Raw genomic sequence first — 21,201 nt, forward strand, 5'->3', positions numbered from 1 at the left:
CAACCTCTGCTCCTTTTAGACACGCCCACCTGCTCCAAAGCCCTTCTAACCCTTGAACATCGAAGTCCAACCTTCCTTCCACCGCACCCTCTTGGGTTCATCAGAGTGATGCTGACCCCTTTGTCCTAAGTATGCAGATCCATTCCTTGTCAGTGACCACAGATCCAAAGTGTCCCTTGTCCGAGACTTCTAAACCAAAACCATGATAGTCCCCATTCATGTCTCGATTTTTCTTGGTGTTCCATCACCCACACCTTCTGCACATGTATACCCTACACAGTGGCCACCTTGGAGTATGGCCCAGGCACTGCCCACATCAGATTCATCTGGGATATGGCTTAACAATGTAGACCCCGAGGGCAACAGACCTACCAATGCAGACCGTGCAGGGGCAGAACCCACACATGTTGTTTTAAACAAGAAGCTCATGAAAGTATAAGAACCTCTGCAAGGCCAGCAGTCTCCAAAATAGATTATGCAAAAGCATCCCTGGGGTCTGTGGCTAGGTTAGGGTCGGCACTCCATTTACTTGAGCAGCCGTTTTATATTTTATGTGTCTCTACAAAATTCCATTAGCACAAAGAGACTATGTTGCTGAACACTTTGGAAACAATGCCTGTGCTGCTGTGGGTCTAGGCCAGATCTGTCATCATTGTGTGGTTCACAGAATACGTGACATGTATGGATGGAGAGAAGGTAAAGCTAGGGGAGGAGGGAGAAGGCCATCCTGGGGCCCCAGTGTGGCAAGCCAGGTGCTTCACTGGGCACCATAAAGCTTGCATCCTACTCTTCTCAAGGTGGGTTTTTCAGGACAGAGGCTAAACGCTCAGGCCCTGGAGGAGCTGCATTTCTCCAGGGACAGCCTTGGGCCGAGATCCTCCTTCTAGCCAGAAGCTCAGAGAAAATCTGGCTGGTGTACTCACAGGAGTGGAGTTTGAAGAGAAGCTTGACAGTGTAATCATACAGGTGACTGCAGTCCAATATGACCTGGATCAGCGGGGCAAGGCGGCACTGCCCGGCAGTTGTCACTGACACGGAGCGGGACATGTCCAGGGAGTTGAACACTAGAAAATAAAAGGGGGAGGAAGGCAGTGGAGCTAGGAAGCTTTAGGTGATCTTCTCAGAGGGGCAGAAGGCGGGAGCTCACACACTGAGGACCTATTCTGTACATTCACTATCATATTTAATGCACTTAAACTTTACACCATGCCTACAGGATAATTAAAGGTAGCCTTGTCAGACAGGTGAGGAAACTGATAGTAAGTGACTTGACGGTAGCCACAAAATCAAGAACTGGTTTTGCTGAGGTGGTGAGGTAAAACATAGTGCCTGTGTAGCCGGCAATGGCTACACCAGAAGCCTGTGCTCCCATAAACCCAGGTGCTCCATGCATCATGAGCAGGTGAACTCTGCTCTTCTCTGTGCACACAGCCCTGTGGAAGCTGGGAAAGAGAGATTTACCCACAGCCTGGGGGGAGCACCTAGATGCGGAGAACCCCTCCTAGAGGAGCTTGGTGGCCTCTTGCCCCAGGCTAATCAGAAAGACTGAACAATCACTTTTCACAGTCTCTGATTTAGTGGAAATGGGGAAATGAGCTCTTGATGCTCCAGTGTATGGGGCATTAGAATTTCAGGACTGGGCCCTGGCTGGTGTGGTTCAGTGGATTGAGCACTGGCCTGAGAATCAAAGGGTCGCTGGTTTGATTCCCAGTCAGGGCACATGCCTGGGTTGTGGACCAGGTCCCCAGTGGGGGGCACTTAAGAAGCAACCACACATTGATGTTTCTCTCCCTCTCTAAAAATAAATAAATAAAATCCTAAAAAATAAGTAAATAAATAAAAATTTAAAAGCATGTTTAAAAAATATTTCAGGATTGGAAGGGGCTGTAGAGATGGCCAATCCAGCCCTTCCTCTCCTATACGAACACATCTGAAGGTAACCCCAAAGCTGAGAAGGACCCAATCTGGTGGTGGCAACAGTTAACATGTGGGGAAAATATCAAACACCGATCAGAACACGAGGAAGGGAATAAGTCAGCCTTGGATTTCTGGTGGCTTGCCACAGGTTGTTGGGACAGCTAAAGGGGGTGGGGGGATGTGCAAAAGCCCTGGGTGGATAGTTGGAGAGCCTGCTAGAACCAAGTTCAGGGGCTGATGGAGGTCCTTGGAGCAGGTCAACACCAGGATTGCCCTCCATTCTCCCAAGCTCCAGAGAGCACGTTTCTCCTGAGATCCTTCCCTATTAACCCCCTGCACCTTCTCCTAAGCCAAGCCACTAGAAGCTGGCAGTGGGCCCTCAGTGCACACCAGTGGCCGGGGCCGATTTCCTGCCTGTGTGGCTGCCCAGCACCTCCAGAACTCCACACGTGGTCGGCAACGAAAGGCATTCCCCACAGACATTCCCGGAGGAAAACCCAGAGCTGCTGCGCTCGGCCTTCTCTGCCTGAACTAATCCCTGTTAACCAGCTCAGTCTGGCAGCTGAAAAAAAGTCCCCAACGGTTCTAATTAAAAGTCAGCTTTTCTTGACACAAATTAAAATCAGCTGTCACTGCAAGGCGGCCATCCCCAAGTCTACCGGCTTCCGAAGGCTCCACTCTGGCAGGGAATCGCAGACGGCTCCGTCTCCGGGCCTGCCGCTGCTTTCCAGGAACCCGCTGGCGCCCAGCGACAGCTAGAGCGGCGTGGCCGTGGGTGCGTCACTCAACCTCTCTGAGCCTCCAGATGCTTTTCTAGAAAATGCAGGTGGTTCTAATAGCACATCGCATAAGGGCCTCATAATAACTAAATGAAAATGTTGTGTGAAGTGTGTAGCGCTGTTCAGTGGTTTTTAGCTTTGGCTTTGAAATGGATTAGAGTCATCTGGGGATATTTAGAAACTATTAATGCCTGCCTGCAACTCTCCCATACTCCCATTCTATTTCATTGGTTTGGGGTAGGACTGGGGCGTCAGTAGGTTTCAAAAGACTCCCAAGTGATTCTACTATGCAGCCAGTTAAAAGCTGTATCTTCTACCTCAGTGGTGGTCAAACTTCAGCAAGCACCAGAATGACCAGGCAGCACTGTCCAGTTGAAGCCTTTGATGACGGAAGTGTTCCACATGTGCTGCCCAATATGCTGGCCGCGTGTGGCTACCAAGTGCCTGATACATGGTGAGTGCTACTGAGGACTTGACTTTCTTTGTGTTATTTAATTGTAATTAATTAAAATAGTCACATATGGCTGGCGGCTGCCATAATGGATAGTACAGACCTGGGGGCCTTGTTAAAACACTGATTGGTGGGCTTCAGCCCCAGATTCACTGTGTCTGGGGTGGGACCTGAGCATACGCTTTTCTAACAATTTTAGGTGATGCTGACGCTACTGGTCCAGGAATCACAGAACTGTGGCATAAATGTTAACTGTTATTGGTCCATTTCTTACAGCTGGAAATCAGTGGCACGCTTCTGAGGGTACAGGCCAGAACCTTGCAAGGCCACAGGCCAGGCCTGAGAAGCTGGAGAGACTTCTTCCAACACCAGCCCTCATGACTTTTGCGTCACACAGTAGGTGAGTGGGGACAGGAAGGTAGCAGGGGAGGCATGTAGAAGAGGGCTCTTGATTCCAAAACAGGGCTCTTTGAGGAATGAGAAAGTCGACTCAGGGAGCTCTTGTCTAGAAAACTCTAAGTAGCTAATTCACCCAGATAACCCCAGAGCGTCCAGCTGGATGCTGACACCATTTTGTGAACTCCGTTCGCCTGCTGTTTCTGCACTGCTGTTCCACCGCTGAGCGCTGGCTATAGACCAGGCTCTGGGCTAGAACAGAGACGAGCAGGGCACGGTTCCTGGTTCTGAGGAGGAGCTCAGGATCTAGTGGTAATAATACAAGTGAACAATGGAGATAAAAACAGAGCCAGGTATCATGGGAGGTGGGAGCGAGCTGGCCACGTGGGGCGGGGCACTTGCCTGCACTACATACCCATTCTCCCAGCCTCCTCACATCCTGGCAGGTGGAATCACACCTTTGCTTACTCTTATTCCAACAATCTGTCAGGGGGTGGAAGGGATATCCCCAAAGGTTGAAACATTTGCCTTATTTTCCCCAACCACTGCCGCAATGGCAGGCAGACTCTGAAAAGAAGGCCAGAGCTGCAGGAAGAGAGCTTGGGTCAGCTGAGTGGGAACTTCTAGACTGATTCTCCCAAGGATGACAAATCCTAGAACATTACTCATACCTGCATTCAGATTAAGCACATTCCAAAGCCGAATGTCAATGAATTCTGACTTATACCCATGGGCCTTTCCTGACCAAAGGTAAATAACTGAAAGTTGGCAACAACAATGTGTAGTTGTTTGTTTACTTTTATGCAATTAAAAACAAAACAAAAAAATGCCTCTGCACCATTTCTCCTACCTTGCTGGCAATGCCTTAGAGGGGGGACTGGATTTTTTGTTTCATTTTGATTTCTCTATTGACTTTTGTAGAAGACCCTGCTCAAATAGGTTGCTAGTAGGCAACATACTCATTCTCCCACACTATAGTTTCCAACTGTTTCTGGTGTTCTTTGACCACATCCCACACTGAACTGACTGGTCAAAGTATCACGGATACTTTGCCACCCTGTCATAGGTCTGGTACAGCTGGAATTAACTGGCCAGTTGTAAGTATTTGCTTTACAGATGAACACGCTGAGAAAAGTTGCAATTTATGGTGAGAGAGTTTCTGTCTTTCAAGAGAGAACCAAAGCCCCAGCCATGGGCCCTACGTGCCCAAATGCCAAGGTCGCCAAGCTTGCGCACAATTACTTGTGGTTTGGAACGTGCTTTCAGAGTTGGACACTTGTCATAGAACATCCTGAATCTTAGAACACTGACTCGTCCGCTCTCCAAGGCCAGAAGGGGAAGCCACGCTGGAAAGTGTGGGGAAGAGAGCACAGGAGGCAAGGGAAGCAGCTGCTTCCTTCCCAAGGAAAGAAGAGTTGGGGGCTGACTTTCTTCTCAGGAAGTGTTAGGGGCTGACAGCCTAGAAGCACTAGAACCCTCAGCAGGAGGGAGCCAGGAAGTGCTCCCCTACCAGGGAATTAGGACTTCTCATGTGGACTTGAGTAACAATTCAACTCTACCAGCTTCCTCCCTGGCTACTGACCAAACAGCAGACAGCAGCTCTTCTTGCAGAAATTCAGCCCAAGTGCCCCGCTGGCTGAGTAGCAGACAGGGCTGGGCCGAAGGACCACACAGTGTTGGGGCCACAGTCCATGGGCTGTCAAAGAGGTCAGACCTGTCTCTGGGCTCTTGGCCTTCAGCGGGGAAGCCAGTGGGCTGGGGAGTGTGGTCTTCCAGCTCAGACATGAAATCCCAACTCTGAAAATGCCCAAGAGCGTCAGCCCCTCTCTTCATGAGAGATGGAGAGCCCATAGTCTCCCCTTTCCTGGCGCTGTGCTGTGCAGCTTGTAGGGAGAGGTAGACTAACCCAGCTGGTCCAAGCAGAAAACACGGCTGGGAATTAGGCAATTTCCGTGACAGCCTGGGCCAGATGGGAGGGAGGACTCACCAGTTTGGAAGAGGTTCAGTTCACACTCCAGGTAGTCGAACATCTCCACTGTTAGCTGAAAACTGAACCCAAGAGGAAAGAGAACTTATACTCCACAGCCTAAGACCAGCGCTTCCCCTGTCCCTTCCCCCACACTCTGTGCTGCTGCTTCCGCCCCCTGTGTGTGCGCACACACAAACACCAGCTACAATTCTTAGATGCCAGCTGAGTAGGTGTTAAGGCCGTCTGAAGATCAGGTAGGGTGAAATCAACAGTCACAGTGGCAGAGGGAGGGGACAGGTACCACGCTGGGTAGGGCGGGAGGAGCGGAGCAGACGGTAGGGCCTGGAGTGTGAGACAGCCTGGCAGCGCTCCGGATGAGGTGCCAGCAGTAGGCGGCCCCGAGGCCAAGCCACCCAGGGGCTTTATTCCCCAGCCCCTACCATCAGGCCTTATGTGACCCTAACAGAAAGTAAGACATTCTGCAAAAGCCTTCTTCTCCACTGGCTCCAGAGCACGAGGACAGCCACTTACAAGTTGTTAACATCACTCTCTCCAGCCTCATCCAGCTGCCGGTCACTCATCTGCAGGTTGCCTGGAAACCTGGGATTCTGGAAGGGAAGCAGAGAAAGGAAGTCAGAAGAGGGCACCCCAAAAGCTCTCTATAGAGTCCAACTAAGCAACATGAAACAAGCTGCCTACATTGAGGGCAGGCAGCAGCCGGCCTGATGATTCTGCTTGTGTGGCACATATGCGTACGATTCATGTCTACACTCTTCCCAGGTAACGGTGTTAGTGCACACAGCCTCACACACAAACACAGACCCCTTGTCTGTGGCAAAGAACATCCACTGCCCATCATCGGAGGCAAGCCTCCATCCTATCCCCGAGAGCCAGAAGAAAGTCCCCCCTAGCGATCTGTGTCCCGGGACACTCTCCTGTGGTGCAACAAGGCCAAGTCCGAGAACGGTCGGCCCCCAACCATCTATAAGACACAGGCGGTGCAGCATCTGTTTTTCCTGGCACCTCCTGAATCCCAGCCAGGCTTCCCACTGTCCTTTGGCCATTTCCCAGAGCTGCTGTTGTGGGTTCAGGGAAGGCAAACCCACTCTCATATTAGCTTCAGCAAAACATAATTAGTCAAATAAACTTAAAGGTAGGAAAATATTACACCATGTACCCCCGAAGTCAGGAGATGTTATTTTGTATCATTGATCATTATCCGGTACCTGTACCATTATCTCCTCCTCAGTGTGGTTTGTCTGGAGTGGATAGAACACAAGGCCAAGGGAAAGGTGGAGGTGGGCGCAGGGAGACGGATGGCCAGTCCCCAAGGGAGGGGGGTGCTGAATTCCACTGTGAATACTTTAGGCTCCGAGACAGGAGCCCTCCACCCCGGCACCTCACTCTGGCTGCAGCACCTGCCCTCGGCCCTTGCAGTCCTCCCGGCCCTCAGACCTGCCGCCAGCTCCTCTGCCTCAGACACTGTCAGTTCCTTCATAGCTCCCTTCTCGCTGCACTTACTGTCTCACCTAGTCTGAAAATTATGGTGACCTGGCCCCTTCTCCCTGATCCTTGCCTTCCTTACTGCCTGTCCTTCCACCTGTTAAACCTGGTGAGTCTAGATTTTTGTCATGTGTTCTGTGCCTAGGACAGGCTGACAAATGTCCCTGAAGGACTCACAGCTGGAAGCACTATTAGAACATGCCCTGTTAACAGTCCCTGCTACTGCCTGGACGGTTCCCCTTTCCATCAATTAACTGCCCAGCTTTCAAACCTGGTGCCCAGCCTGAGCCACTGCCCCAGCACGTGCCTTCCTTCTTGCATTGTGGTAACTCCCTCAGCTTCCTGCCTCCCACTCCCTTCCCTGCTTTCACTGTACTCAGCAATGCTTCCATTCCTCCAGCTTCAACAGAGGACGGCTGCTTCTTTCCTGACTCTGTCTATTTGAGCCGATCTAGGTTCTGGTTCATTCTCTCACTCATCCAACAAATCCTGATGGAGCACCTGTTCCAGGCTAGATGCTGGGCCAGACACAGGACACAAGGAGACACACACCTGTCCTCTGTCTTCTTGGAGCCCACAGGCCAGAGTTCCCAGGGGCCCACTCTCTCGCCCTATGCCCCTGTCCCCCTTCCTGTTGCCCATGTCTTCCTTATGGTCCCAATATCTCCTTCTAGCTGTTGCCCTCTCTCTTCTCTCTTTCTTTCTAGTCTTCAGGAAGTTCCATTCTTTGTCCCACAAATTAAGTGTCCTCCTACTTGGCTCTCACCACCTTTCACACTCCGTACTCCGTAACTGGGACAGTCTCACCCACCCACTCAGCCCCCTGTTGCTCTCCACTCTGCCCGCTTCGTGAACCTCCATCGACTGCCAGTTCCACACAAACACCAAAGCGTCCTGGGCCTCATGCCCTGTGTCTCCAGCTGATTCCTCTGCCTAGAATGCAGGCCCCACCCTTCTTCACCCGCCCCTCCCCTCTACTGGCTGTGCAGCAGACAGGTCTGGGGGAGGGGCAAGTGTATTCCCCAGAAGGCAGGGAGGGCTGTGAACTGTGGGGCCTGGGGGCCGACTGTGGCAGACTCTATTTTCCAGAGGTTGCTGCCATAATGTATCCCATTCAAAACACTCTCTTTACAATGAGATTTTGACATTCCTTCCTCGAGTGGTGTGATCTCTGTCCCCTCTCTTTGAATCTAGGGACCTCTGTGACTACCTCAGCCAATACAGGGCAGTGGAAGGAATGCCTGTGACTTCTGAAGCAAGACCTTAAGGATGCCACACGCTTCTCCCTTGTCCCCTTGGGGAACTCCCCCAGGCTGTGCGGAAGCCCTGACTGGGCCTGAGCCTCCACGAAGAGAGGGCTGGCAGGCCAGTCCCCCACTGCTGCAGCTCCAGCCAGATTCTGACTGCAACCGCATGAGCCCTTTGGCCAGAACTGCCCCGCCAAGCCCTTCTAGAATTCCTGGCCAACAGAAAGGGTGAGAGATAATAAAGGTCTGTTGTTGCGAGGCACTAAGTTTTGGGGTGATGTGTTGTGCAGCATAGATAACTGTAACACCGTAAGATTGAGCTCAGGTGCGCACTGCCTCTGGGGAACCCACCTGGTTGAATCTGGGCTAGTTGTCCTCTTGTGCTTTTGTACCACCTTCTGCACTTCTCTCAGTTCTCGTCTTTACTGCGGTTTATCACCTCTCCCTTTACCACTTCTCTCCCAACGCAACTAGGACTCCCAGAGGCAGGGGCAAAGTCTATTCACCTTTCTCTCTTCAGGGCCTACTAGTTCTGGCCCTTGGCACGCAATCAATGAGATGTGGGGCGAGGGGATGGGGGTGGGGTTGGTTAATGGTGGCCGCTGAGCAGCAGGGGCTGTAGGTTCAAATCTCCACCATACCATGGAAAAGCTACGTGACACAGGTAAGGGGTTCAACCACTCTGTGAGTTTCATTTCTCTAGGATGTAATATTGTGAGGATTAGTCATGTATAGAAAAGGTTTAATAGACTAGAATGGTTTCAATAAATCAAAGCTGCCCCTTAAGTTCATAAAAGATAATGGAGATAAAAGACACTAAATAGGGCTGGTGTGGCTGAGTTGGTTGAGTGTCGCCCTGCAAAGCAAAACGTTGCCAGTTCAATTCCCAGGTACGTTCCTGGCTTGAGGGCCTGGACCCCAATCAAGGTACATGCGAGACACAACTGACTGATGTTTCTCTCACATGTGGTGTTTGTGAGAGAAACATCAGTCCTTCCTGGGGAGTTCCCCAAGGGGACAAGGGAAAGGGGTGTGGCATCCTTAAGGTCTTGCTTCAGAAGTCACAGGCATTCCTTCCACTGCCCTGTATTGGCTGAGGTAGTCACAGAGGTCCCTAGATTCAAAGAGAGGGGACAGAGATCACACCACTCGAGGAAGGAATGACAAAATCACATTGTAAAGAGAGTGTTTTGAATGGGATACATTATGGCAGCAACCTCTGGAAAATAGAGTCTGCCACAGTCGGCCCCCAGGCCCCACAGTTCACAGCCCTCCCTGCTTCCCCTCTAATAAGTAAATCTTTTAAAAAAGATACTAAATTATGTTACTTTCCCTTAAATCTTCTTCCTTCTCCATTTTCTCCTGCCAGCTCCCTAATTCAGGCGGTTTTCTCTCCCCCGGGTGCCATCCTTCCCCACCACCTGTGTAGGCCACACCCATCCTTCAAGGCCACCACGAGCCTCGCGTCCTTCGTCTTGTCCTTTTGAACACCACGGCCCTGGGCCCTGAATCATTTCAGAACGTCTCCGGCCCTTCTCCGCGGGCACAGGCAGAGGCGCGCCTAACTGCTTTGCACTACGCAGGCTGCTTTAAGCGTGTAAGCCTGCTCTCCCCAACGAATCTGTGAATGCCTACAGAGCAGACCCTTTTTACATATTCTTATATGCTACTTGGTACCAACCACACAGGTTTACATGCATTAGGTACATAAGAAATACTGACTAAAGTCATATACTGATGAAAAGAAGGCTCTGCATGGAAATTCACTATATAAATGGAAGGAACTGTTTTTATTAATAGTGAAGTCAGTGATTCTAAAACATTTCATAGGGCAAGCTACTGGATAGGGTTCCTCCTTCTCCATGCAAAACGGGGGAACAAAAGGTACAGAAGACATGGGCCACATCCCAGGGCCTGACCACGGTTGCCCTATAAAATGCTCCCTCTCACACAGCTGGGAGGTGGAATAAATAATCCCTGAGAAGCCAGGCTCTCTTACTACCTGAAAGACCTGACAAGTAAGGCCAGCGAGGTGCTGAGGAGGCCGGGGCTGGGGGGTGGGGTGGGGACGACGGTAGAGAGCGGAATTGTTAGCAAAGACTCACTTTGGTGTGGTACTCTATCTTCGTTCTCAGCAGTTTGAGGTAGATGCTGCAAAGCTGTCCATACCCCTCACTCAGGTGGCCCTTCCAGGAAGAGGAAAGAAAGTAGGGTGTCAACACTACACATTTGAGTTGAAAGACCTAAAGCCGGAACTTCATTTTTAAAAACATTTTTTTTCTGATTATGAAAATAATAAATGTCCATTGTTGACAATTTGGAAAATATAGACAGTTACTTATATAAACAAATCACCCTTAATCTAAAGACTCTAGATATAATCATGGCTAACACTCTGGGGTACAAAATGGTATTTATTTTCATTTTATCAATTTAAATAAACTTTCTTTTTAGAGCAATTTTATCCTCATGGCAAATTAAACAGAAAGTATAGAAATTTCCTCTCTCTTCCTTGCACATATAAAACCTCCCCCAACTATCAACATCGGATCCCAGAGTAGGGCATTTGTTATCACTGAGGAACTTACACAGACGCATCATTATCATCCAAAATAAATCTGACATTAAAGTTCACTCTTGGTATTGTGTATCCTATGGGTTTTGACAAATGTATATGGACATATATTAACATTATAATATCACATGGAGTAGTTTTCCTGCCCTAAAAATCCTTTGTACTCCACCTTTACGTTAAAATATAAAATGGAATCAACTTGCTTTTTTTTCTTAATGCAATATTTTCTATTTCCTTAAATTTCCTTTTGTATCACTATTTTTAGTGACAGACCACACAGTACATTGTAAGTATGTACCATAATTTATCGAACCAACTCCCTACTGTTCATTCGTACAGTTTAATCTTATGTACACACATGAGGACTTTCTTGGATAAATTCCGAACAAGGGCTTCTTATTTAAGAATTCTAAGTCTCCTACTCTTAGTAATCACAGCCTGGCTATGTGCTATTTCTTTTCCTCTGTCTCCCTAAGCACAGGAGAAGAAACACCTCCTCCAGTTGGACTCCACGGGACTGAGAGCATCTGTAGTATTATACGTGGTTGGGGGCGGGCTGCGGTGTGAAATGTCATCAATCCTTCAGGTGAACAGCATTCCCTCGGGGCCTGCCTAGGCACCGTGTGCTGGGTGCTGGGCAGGAAGCTAGGATTAGCAAAGTAATGATGGGAACTCCTAGTTACATACAAAAGAGAAGGTATATGGGACACCACCCTTCAGTTGAATAGTTGTGGCTCCCACATGAGAGTTTACTTTTGTTTTTTTTTAATTGCATCTATATCCTAACGAGATCCTGTTGAAACATGCCTCAAACAGCACCAAAGGGAGTTGAGCAATCAGAGGTTAAAAATACCAAATGCCAGAGACGAGTGTTTCATAATGTATTAATTTTCTATGAAAATTCATAATCATATTGATTTTTACATTATACTTGTTTATTAGAGACAAATTGGAAAGTACTGGAAAGCAAAAAAAAAGAAGCTAAGCTATTCTCACCATCAGAGACAACTATCCTTTACATGAAAATGCACAGGATCAAAAAGTAAAAGATGAACGGATCATTGACTGAAGTGTAAAACAGAAAACTATAAAGCTTCTTAAAAATAACACAGGAGAAAACCTAGATAACCTTTGAGTATGGTGATGCCATTTAATTAATTATTTATTAAAGTATATTTTATTGATTATTCTGTTACAGTTGTGCCAGTTTTTTTCTCCCCCTTTTTCCTCTCCACCCTCCAATCACCCTCCAATCAGCATTTCCCCCCACTTAGCTCATGTCCCTATACGTGTACATAGAAGTTCTTTGGCTTCTCCATTTCCTATACTATTCTTAACCTCCCCCTGTCTATTTTGTACCTACCATTTATGCTTCTTATTCCCCGTACCTTCTCCCTCCATTCTTCCCCCCACCACTGATAACCCTCCATGTGATCTCCATTTCTGTTATTCTGTTCCTGTTCTAGTTGTTTGCTTACTTTTTGTTTCTTAGGTTCAGCTGTTGATAGTTCTGAGTTTGTTGTCATTTTACTATTCATAGTTTTGATCTTCTTTTTCTTAGATAAGTCCCTTTAACATTTCATATAATAAGGGCTTAGTGATGATGAACTCTGTTAACTTTACCTTATCTGGGAGGCACTTTATCTGCCCTTCCATTCTAAATGACAGCTTTGCTTGCTTTGAAGAGGTTGGAAGAGGTTGAGCTCACACTCCAGGTAATCGAATATCTTGCACTGTTAGCTGAAAACTAACTGGACAGGGTAATCTTGGATGTAGGTCCTTGCCTTTCATGACTTTGTATACTTCTTTCCAGCCCCTTCTTGTCCGTAGGATTTCGAGAAACCAGCTGATAGCCTTATGGGAACTCCTTTGTAGGTAACTCTCTGCTTTTCTATTGCACCTTCTAAGATTCTCTCCCTATCTTTAATCTTGGGTAACTTAATTATGATGTGCCTTGGTGGGTGCTTCCTTGGGTCCAAGTTCTTTGGGACTCTCTGAGCTTCCTGGTTCTCCTGGAAGTCTATTTCCTTTGCCAGATTGGGGAAGTTCTCCTTCATTGTTTTTCAGATAAGTTTTCAATTTCTTGCTCTTCCTCTTCTCCTTCTGTCACCCCTATGATTTGGATGTTAGAATGTTTAAAGTTGTCCCAGAGCTTTCTAAGCCTCTCCTCATTTTTTCGAATTCTTATTTCTTCATTCTGTTCCAGTTGAATATTTATTTCTTCCTTCTGCTCCAGATCATTGATTTGAGTTCCTGTTTCCTTCCCTTCACTCTTGGTTCCCTGTATATTTTTCTTTATTTTACTCTGAATAGCCTTTACTTCTTCCTCTATTTTGTGGCCATACTCATTTCTGTGAGCATCCTGATTACTGGTGTTTTGAACTCTGCATCTGACAGGTTGGCAATCTCCTTGTCACTTGATTCTTTTACTGGAGTTTTGATCTGTTCTTTCATTTGGGCTATAATTCTTTGTCTTGGAGCACCTGTTATGTTGTAAGGGGCGGAGCCTTTAGTATTCGCCAGGGCAGAGCAACCCATTTGGCTGTGTTGTGGTGCTATATGTGGGAAAGGGATCAGAGAGAGAACAATGCTGCTCACTGGCTTTTGCCCCACTTTCAGTCACTTCCCCCACTACCTACAAGCAAATTGGGCCCTTCGAGTGCTGATTTTCCGGTGGGTGGGTTTGTGTACGTTCTAGGACCCTGTGGGCCCCTCCAAACAACTCTCCCGTGAGGCTGGTAGTTGCTCCTGCTGTTACAACCCCCCACAGGTTATTAGAACCAGAGGTTTTGAGGCTTTCTTTTCCCGCACTGGAACCCTGGGTTGCGCAGTCTATCTCGCTTCCCAGTTGTTTCCCATGGTTTATCCCCACACAAATGTGGGACTAAATAAAAGCCCGGTCCACCAGCTGCATCCTTGCCGCGCATCCTGTCTGCCCTGGCTGCCTGTCTCCGCCCCTCCTACTGGTCTGGATGAATGTTTCTTCTTTAACTCCTTGGTTGTTAGACTTCCATACAGTTTGATTTTCTGGCAGTTCTGGTTATTTTTTGTTTTAAAATTGGTTGTTGTCCTTCTTCTGGATGTGCAAGTAGGCAAAGTGTATCTACCTAAACCTCCATCTTGGCCAGAAGTTGGTGATGATTTCTTAGAGCACCAAACACATGATCCACTAGAAAAGTAACTGATAAGCTGGACTTCATTAAAATTAAAAACTTTTGCTCTGCAAAGGACAGCATCAAGAGTATAAGTAGATAAGCCATAAACTAGGGGGAAATGTTCGCAAAAGGTACACCTGATAAAGGGCTACCATCCAAAATACACAAAAAACCCTTAGAGCTCAATAATAAGAAAACAAACAACCCAATTTAAAAATGGGCCAAAAATAAGATGGCAAATAAGCATAAAAATAAGCTCCATATCATAAGTCACCAGGGAAATGCAAATCAAAAAAATTAGACACCACTACACACCTGTTAGAATGGCCAAAATCCAGAACACTGGGAACACCAAAGGCTGGTAAGTACAGGAAGCAAAAGGAACTCTCATTCATTGCTGGTGGGGATGCAAAGTGGTATAGCCACTTTGGAAGACAATTTGGCAGTTTCTAGCAGAACTAAGCATACGCTTACCATATGATTCAGCAATGGTGCTCCTTGATTTTTACCCAAAGGAGTAGAAAACTTATTTCTGCTCAAAAATCTACACATGGATGGTTATTGCAGCTTTATTCATCTATGCCCCAAATTGGAAGCAACCAAGATGCCCTTCAGTAGGGGAATAGAGAAATCAATTGTGGTACATCCTGAAAATGGAGTATTATTGAGTGTTAAAAAGAAATGAACTATCAAGTCATGAAAAGACATGGAGGAAACTGAAGTGTTTATTATCAAGTGAAAAAAGCCAATCTGAAAAGGCTACCTTCTTTAGATTCCAACTATATGACATTCTAGGAAAGGCAAAGCCTTACACAATAAAAAAGATCAGTGGTTGCCAGGGGTTGCGGGCAGAGGGTGGGATGGGATAAACGGGGGTTGTACAGAAGATTTTTTAAGTCAGTAAAAACACTCTGGATGACTCTGCAATCATGGATGTCATTATACCTTTCCCCAAGCCCATAGAATATACAACACCATGAAATGTAATATAAACTATAAATTTTGGGTGATTATGATGTATTGATATAAGTTCATTGATTGTGACAAATGTATCACTCTGGTGCGGGATTTTGACACAGGGGAGGGCTGTGTCTGTTGGAGTGGGAAGGGCTATATGGGAAATCTCTGTATAGTCCAGTCATTTTTGCTGTGAACCGAAAACTGCTGTAAAAAAAAAAAAAGTCTTAATTAAAAAAAATAAACAGTAGAGTAAAAGAGGTTTCTAACCTCAGAAATTCTTAGGCAAATGGGAGAGATAGGCTACACAGGAGAAAAGACCTAAAGGAATTCTATTTTGGATAACAAGGCAGGCTAGCTGCCTGGGTTGACCTTCCCACTGAAAACAGGCAATACTGGGAAAACATTTTTAAAAGAGTTTTGAAGGCATTAATGAACTAACAAGAGAGCAAGGAATCCTCAGGCCAGGGACTGAGTAAACACAGATTCTCGCAGAGTAAATGGAACACTGGGGTAATGGTGTTGGGGGGAAAGGGGACTTTGCCAGACCAAGTGAACCTGAGCTTTGATTTTCTGGGCCTCAAGGGCCAGGTGGTAAACAGGAGGTAGGGCTCTGGTCTGCCGAAGTTGAAGAGTCCAGTAGAGGAGCCAAAAGGCTGCCTCCTTGGTTCAGGGTAACTAAGGGTAAACCAGGAATAGCACACATCTGTGCTCCTACACTGAAGGAGTCCTCCCTGAGGACGACAAAGAAAATCTGCTGCCTCAGACCACTGTTGTGATCAGAGGGGGGAAAAATACGGCTGCTGAGAATTGGACCCATGAGCTAGTTCTCAAGGGGCTCTGCCTAAAATTCAAAAAACCTTAAGCTGAGGATTTAGAGTGATCCCTACCGAAGCAAAGGGATCCGTAATGGATCTCTGGAGGAACCTGCCTTCATTACAGACTCCAAAAAATTCCCACGAAAAAAATTTTAAGGGAAATGAGCAGCTCACAGTAAGAAATAACTAAGCACATAAAGAAACTACATAGCATGAGCAAAACTGGCCAAAAACAACAGATGCAAGAAACAGATCTCTTAAGGGCTTTAGATAATGGAAGCATAAAAAAATTATATATGAAACCATTATGTGTAGTATGTCTAAATAAATAAGAGACCAGTCAAAATACATGCTAAACACAAGAGATTAAAAAGAATGCCACTCAGATTAGAGCCAGTTGAAGAGGTAACAAGTAAACTGAAAGTGAGATCTAATAAAATTAATACAGAAGGAAGTAGAGCAACAAAAGGGTAGAAGAAATGAAATAGCAGTTTAAAGTGAGAGGGGGGATAAAGTGAGAAAGTCTAACATACTTCTAACTAAAGAGTCAGAGGAGAAGACGGAATGGAAGAGCAAAGACAATATTTGAAGAGACAATGAGAATTTTTCATAGGTAATGAAAGATACTAACCCACAGATTTAAGAAGTCCAAAGAGTCCCACCTAGACATGCACTAAGATCTTTAAAATGGCCAGATAAAAAAGACAGATTAGCTTCAAAGGGGTAACGGTGAGCCTGACAGCAGACTTCATGAAAATAAATCTGGAAGTCAGTGGAAAGATAGCTTGAATAATATCTTCCATGTGATGAGAGAAAATAACTGTCATACCAAGATTCTAAACCCAGAGAAAATATATTCCAAGAATGAGAGTGAAATAAAGACATTCTCAAAGAAGTAAAAATGGTTTTTGGCCACTAAAAGACTTTCACTAAAGGAAATAATTCAGGCAGAAAGGAAGTGATCTCAGGTGGTGGATATGAGATATAAGAAGAAATGAAAAACACAGAATAAAAGAATTAAAATGAAATATTGGGTTGGCCAAAGAGTTCATTTAATTTTTTCCATATGATGGCTCTAGTAGCGCTTAGTTGTCTTGAATTTCATTCAAAACAATTTTGTTAGGTTGTATTGTGACAGCTGTCTATCAGTGTGCATTAAAAAAAAACAAAACACTTATCAAAACTGCTGAATTTTTGTGCAGCCATTTTAACATTGAAGAGGGAAGAAACTATGCAACATTTTGGGCATATTATTCTTTATTATTTCAAGAAAGGTAAAAACACAACTGAAATGCAAGAAAAGATTTGTGCAATGTATGGAGAAGGTGCTGTGACTGACTGAACATGTCAAAAGTGGTTTGCAAAGTTTCTTGGTACTATTGATACTTTGGCCAAATAATTGTTTGCTGCAGGGCTGTCTTATGCATTGGAAGATGTTTAGCAGCCCCCCTGGCCTCTAACCACTAGAAACCAATAGCAAGAGATAGCTGACATACTTAAAATACCCAAATCAATAAATTTATTGGTGAAAATGAAAAATGTGTTTTTTATTTTATGGAAAAAACGATACAGACTTTTTGGCCAACCCAGTATCTTACAGCATTTAAAAAGAAACAAATAACCAAAATTAAAATACATGACAATAACATATAAGTTGAGGAGTAAATGGAGTTAAAATATTCTAAGGTCATTGTGTCATACAGGAAACAGATAAAGATATGAATTTTAGACCTTGATAAACTAAACATGCATTTTGTAATTACTAGATAACATCCCAAAAAATAAAATATAAAAGCAGAGGGTTTTTTACCCTCCCAACCAGCAATTACAGAAAAATGGAATGAGAAAAAAAATAGTCAATCCAATAGAGGACAAAGTGAGGGAAACAGAAAAAGATGGAACAAAGAGCACAAAATAAGATGGAGATATAAATCTAAACATATCACGCATTACAGTGAATGTAAATTCAGCAAATGCACATTTAAAAGACAAAGACTGCCATCTTTAATAAATCAACAAAATCCAACTAATTGCTGTTTACAAGTGTTATTTTTAAGACATACGAATGTAGAAAAGTCAAAAATAAAAGGATGGAAAAAGACATACCAGGCAAATTGTAACAAAAAGGAAAAAGACCTAAGCTCTACATGTTTAGGGATATAACAGAAAGCTCTCTAGTATCCCGCTGGAAGGTTTGGGGACAACTCTCAGCGTTGTTCAGTTGAACTGGCCTTGTGCCTCGGAAAAGCCGCTTCCCTCTCTGGGCCTCACCTGTAATGGGTAGCCTGGACCACATAACTGCGAACATTGTGTGAGTGCACAGATACAGGTGAGACTTTGAAGGCAGGAGCTAACGTAGTAGTTCTCACCCAGTGAGGGCAAAGGGACACATCAGAATCAACCTGGGAGATTTCTTCAAAATGCAGATCACCTCTCGTCCATACATACACCCACTGGATATGATTCTAGAGGAATTCTGGTGTGTGTGCATAAAAACACTCTTTTCAATCGATTCTGATGCTGTCACCGACCCCCTCCCTCATCCTAAGGCACTGAATCCCTAGACAGAAAAGGCACTGGCATTAAGAAGTGGGAATGCTAGTTCTCAATGTACTGTGACCCCAATAGGACCAGTTAAAAAAAAGAGGTGGGAACTGTGGCAGTGTCACTGCTGGGGGAACCCCAATGCCTGGAGGACACTGTGACCTAAGGTTCCATTGGTAGAAGCAGCTCCCAGGCTCTTGAACTTCCCTGCGGCTTCCTGGAACCCCAGGTAAGACTGTGGGTATCATGGTACTATTGGGGGGCACCCCTGAGCCCTCCCTGATGCTGAGAGAAATCCTAAACGAGTTGAAAGAGATGAATTTGTTCCATTCCACAGTCCCTGTTCTGTGGCCTCTGGGGAAGAACAGGAGGCACAAGTAGCCCTTGTGCAAAGCTCCAAACTCACCCACATCCTGCTCATGTCGCCCAGCTCATTTTTGTATCTCAGAGAGTCCTTCAGGACCTGGGGAGGGAGGAGAACCGCCGATGACAAGGGAGGACACAGATGATGGTAAAGGATGGGTCTCAGGTGGGACGGAGAGGCTGATCAGAGAGGGACAACCCCACCTTTAGTCAGTAACCCAAAGGCCAGGAGAAAGGCCAGCTGCCCCGCTCCGTGCAGGAGCGGGGCAGCAGCCTCTGTGGCCCAGGCGATCACGCGCTCCCCACGTGGGTCCCTGCCCTCTGCCCATCCCCCGCAGCCCCAGGTACGCACGTTTGGGTGCCCATCCCGGAGGAGTTTGTGGAACACATGGCAGAACTTCCAGCAGAGCACAGCGTTGCTGGAGAGGGGCAGCCGGTTGACCACAGACCAAAAGGTCTGCGCCCCTTTCTCATGGTGGGTGCCCAGTATGCACGGTGAGGGAGGGTCATGGAAAACAAAGGCACAGGCCCTGCCTCAGGCCACCGGCCAATCCTTGTGGTCAAGCCTGTAACAGGCTACCTCGGAGGGTTGTGTAATTGCTCAGGGCGGTGGCCCGACCTAGGAGGGGACACTGCTTATAACTAAGACACCACAGATCTGTACATTTATCCAGGCAATTTTTTGACAGATGGAAATAAAGTGTCTCGTTCTAAGGAAATACATTTTGTTAGATCATTTTCCCAGAGATGGAAATGTCTTTTGAGAGGGGTGTCTTTTTCTAACTCACACGAGCGCCCCCCGGGCCAGCAGCGGTCCTGGCAGGCCTTCCAAGGGAGGGGGGTCTGGTTGGCGGCACCCAGCTCCTCTCCACTGGGCACTCTGCTCTTGCCCTGGAGGCAGCAGTCTTCCTGCAAGATGTCTTTTCCCTAACACCCCACTCTTCTGTAAACCTTTCTGGCCTTGTTCAAGGGTGCTTTCGTCCCCTAACGCCTTGAGCTCCCTGTATGCGGAATCCTGGGGCCACTTCCTCCCGATTCAATTCCAAAGGGTACCCACTCCCCAGGGACCACCCGCCATGGTACGTGTGTAATAAATGCCCATTTGGCCTCCTATGCTTTAAGTTAGCACTCCAGACCTCGGTAGATAGTGAACCCTTTTGGGGGTAAGTAGAGGGTGCCCACATTTCTTTTGTCATTGTCTGTTTAAACAGGCCTCACACACCCAATAACTGGACACCATCAACCCCAAGTATACCTCTTTGCTCAGAACGTTAGGTTCTTTATCAAGGCTCAGGTAAGAAGCACGGTGCCCTTTAGGACAGAAAAACTTGCCTCAGGTCACAAACCATATGACTCATCCAGACGTGTTGTTTTTATCCTGAGCTAGAATGTGTCATAAAGTTCCTTCCTGGGCCTGAAATTTGCATGGTGAGCTGGGTGGGCTTGCATGTAGACTTTTGGGTCCGGAAGCTGAAATCGGCTTTTGGTGTTGGATTTCTGACATAGCTTATGTTTTCACCTAAAACACAGCCCCTTAGATTAGAAAAAAAGCCAAGAGGAGGGACGGGGAGCACCTTTCCCTCTCACGCGATGCCTTCTCTCTCGCACTGACTGTAGTTGCCCTGCCTGGGGGCAGTTTGCCCAAACAGAAACAGGAGCAGGTGTGGAGCTAGCTGGACACTCCGACTTTGAAAGAGGCAAGACCTTTCTGTCTTTCTTTTATTATATAAGCACTTTAAAGTACCTATTATGTGTCAGGCACTGTTAAAGGCACACAGGGATACAAAGAAAAATAAGACTCAGTCCCCAGCCCTCCAGGAGCAGATACCATGGTGGTTGTGGGGAGGGGGCCACCTGTTCACCAGTTAGGCGCCTGGGATAAGTGAACGTGTAAACAGTATTTCTCAAGTCAAAAGCACTAGGGCGGCTGATGCTCTTTAAAGGAATAAAGAACAAATGTTCTGTGATATCATTAATTAGGCTTTAAAACCCTACTGTAAAGAGTTGATCTTTCCAACATTCCTCCACTTAAAAATGGAGAATCAGAGAGAGGCACAGAGTGTTAGAGCTGGAACATGAGACCTTTGACATCTTCTTCAACCAAGTCTTCCATCTGACAGATAAGGGGTCTAAGGCTCATGGAGGCCCCATGAGTCCAGAGCGAGCCAGAGAGCTCTGGGGGTGGGGTCCCGGACCCTTCCTCCAGTACCCCTTCTTTGCCCCACATGGCCTCCTGGTCCTCTCTGTGCCAATCCCCCCCCCAGAGGAACACACTGGCCTATGACGACTGTCTCTTTCTTACTTCGTATCTTGCATCAGACTGATCTCACAAATTCTTAGCAGGTAGGGGTCAGAACTAGGTAATTCTGAGAAAATCAAATGGATTTTTCTTGGTTTGGTTTTCTTGATGCAGTTAAACAAAGGGACTATGTCTTTCTGGGAATAAAAGGGCAAGGTCTGGCTGGCTGACTGCCGGGCAGGCTTCTGGGGTACCAGGGAGAGGCTCTACAGCCCCCAAGACACAGCA

General features: G+C 46.6%; 1 protein-coding gene across 3 annotated transcripts in view; it reads right to left on the reverse strand.

Annotated features, from left to right (window-relative positions):
* The window catches only part of HIP1 (huntingtin interacting protein 1), a 159,920-nt gene that overhangs the window by 39,963 nt on the left and 98,756 nt on the right, over nt 1-21,201 (reverse strand). For all 3 annotated transcript variants that reach the window (XR_008530502.1, XM_054589744.1, XM_054589745.1), the window contains exons 3-8: nt 19,027-19,169; nt 18,718-18,774; nt 10,368-10,448; nt 6,044-6,120; nt 5,531-5,592; nt 924-1,064 (exon numbers count right to left, since the gene is read on the reverse strand). Coding sequence is in view for 2 of the 3 variants with exons in the window: in XM_054589744.1 (XP_054445719.1) it covers nt 924-1,064; nt 5,531-5,592; nt 6,044-6,120; nt 10,368-10,448; nt 18,718-18,774; nt 19,027-19,169 (561 nt within the window). In the remaining variant the exon portion in view is untranslated. The remainder of the gene's footprint in view (nt 1-923; nt 1,065-5,530; nt 5,593-6,043; nt 6,121-10,367; nt 10,449-18,717; nt 18,775-19,026; nt 19,170-21,201) is intronic.

This window comes from Pteronotus mesoamericanus, unplaced genomic scaffold (assembly GCF_021234165.1).
Source record: "Pteronotus mesoamericanus isolate MK-2021 breed Mesoamerican mustached bat unplaced genomic scaffold, CSHL_Meso_final scaffold_167, whole genome shotgun sequence".
Taxonomy (NCBI): Eukaryota; Metazoa; Chordata; class Mammalia; order Chiroptera; family Mormoopidae; genus Pteronotus; species Pteronotus mesoamericanus.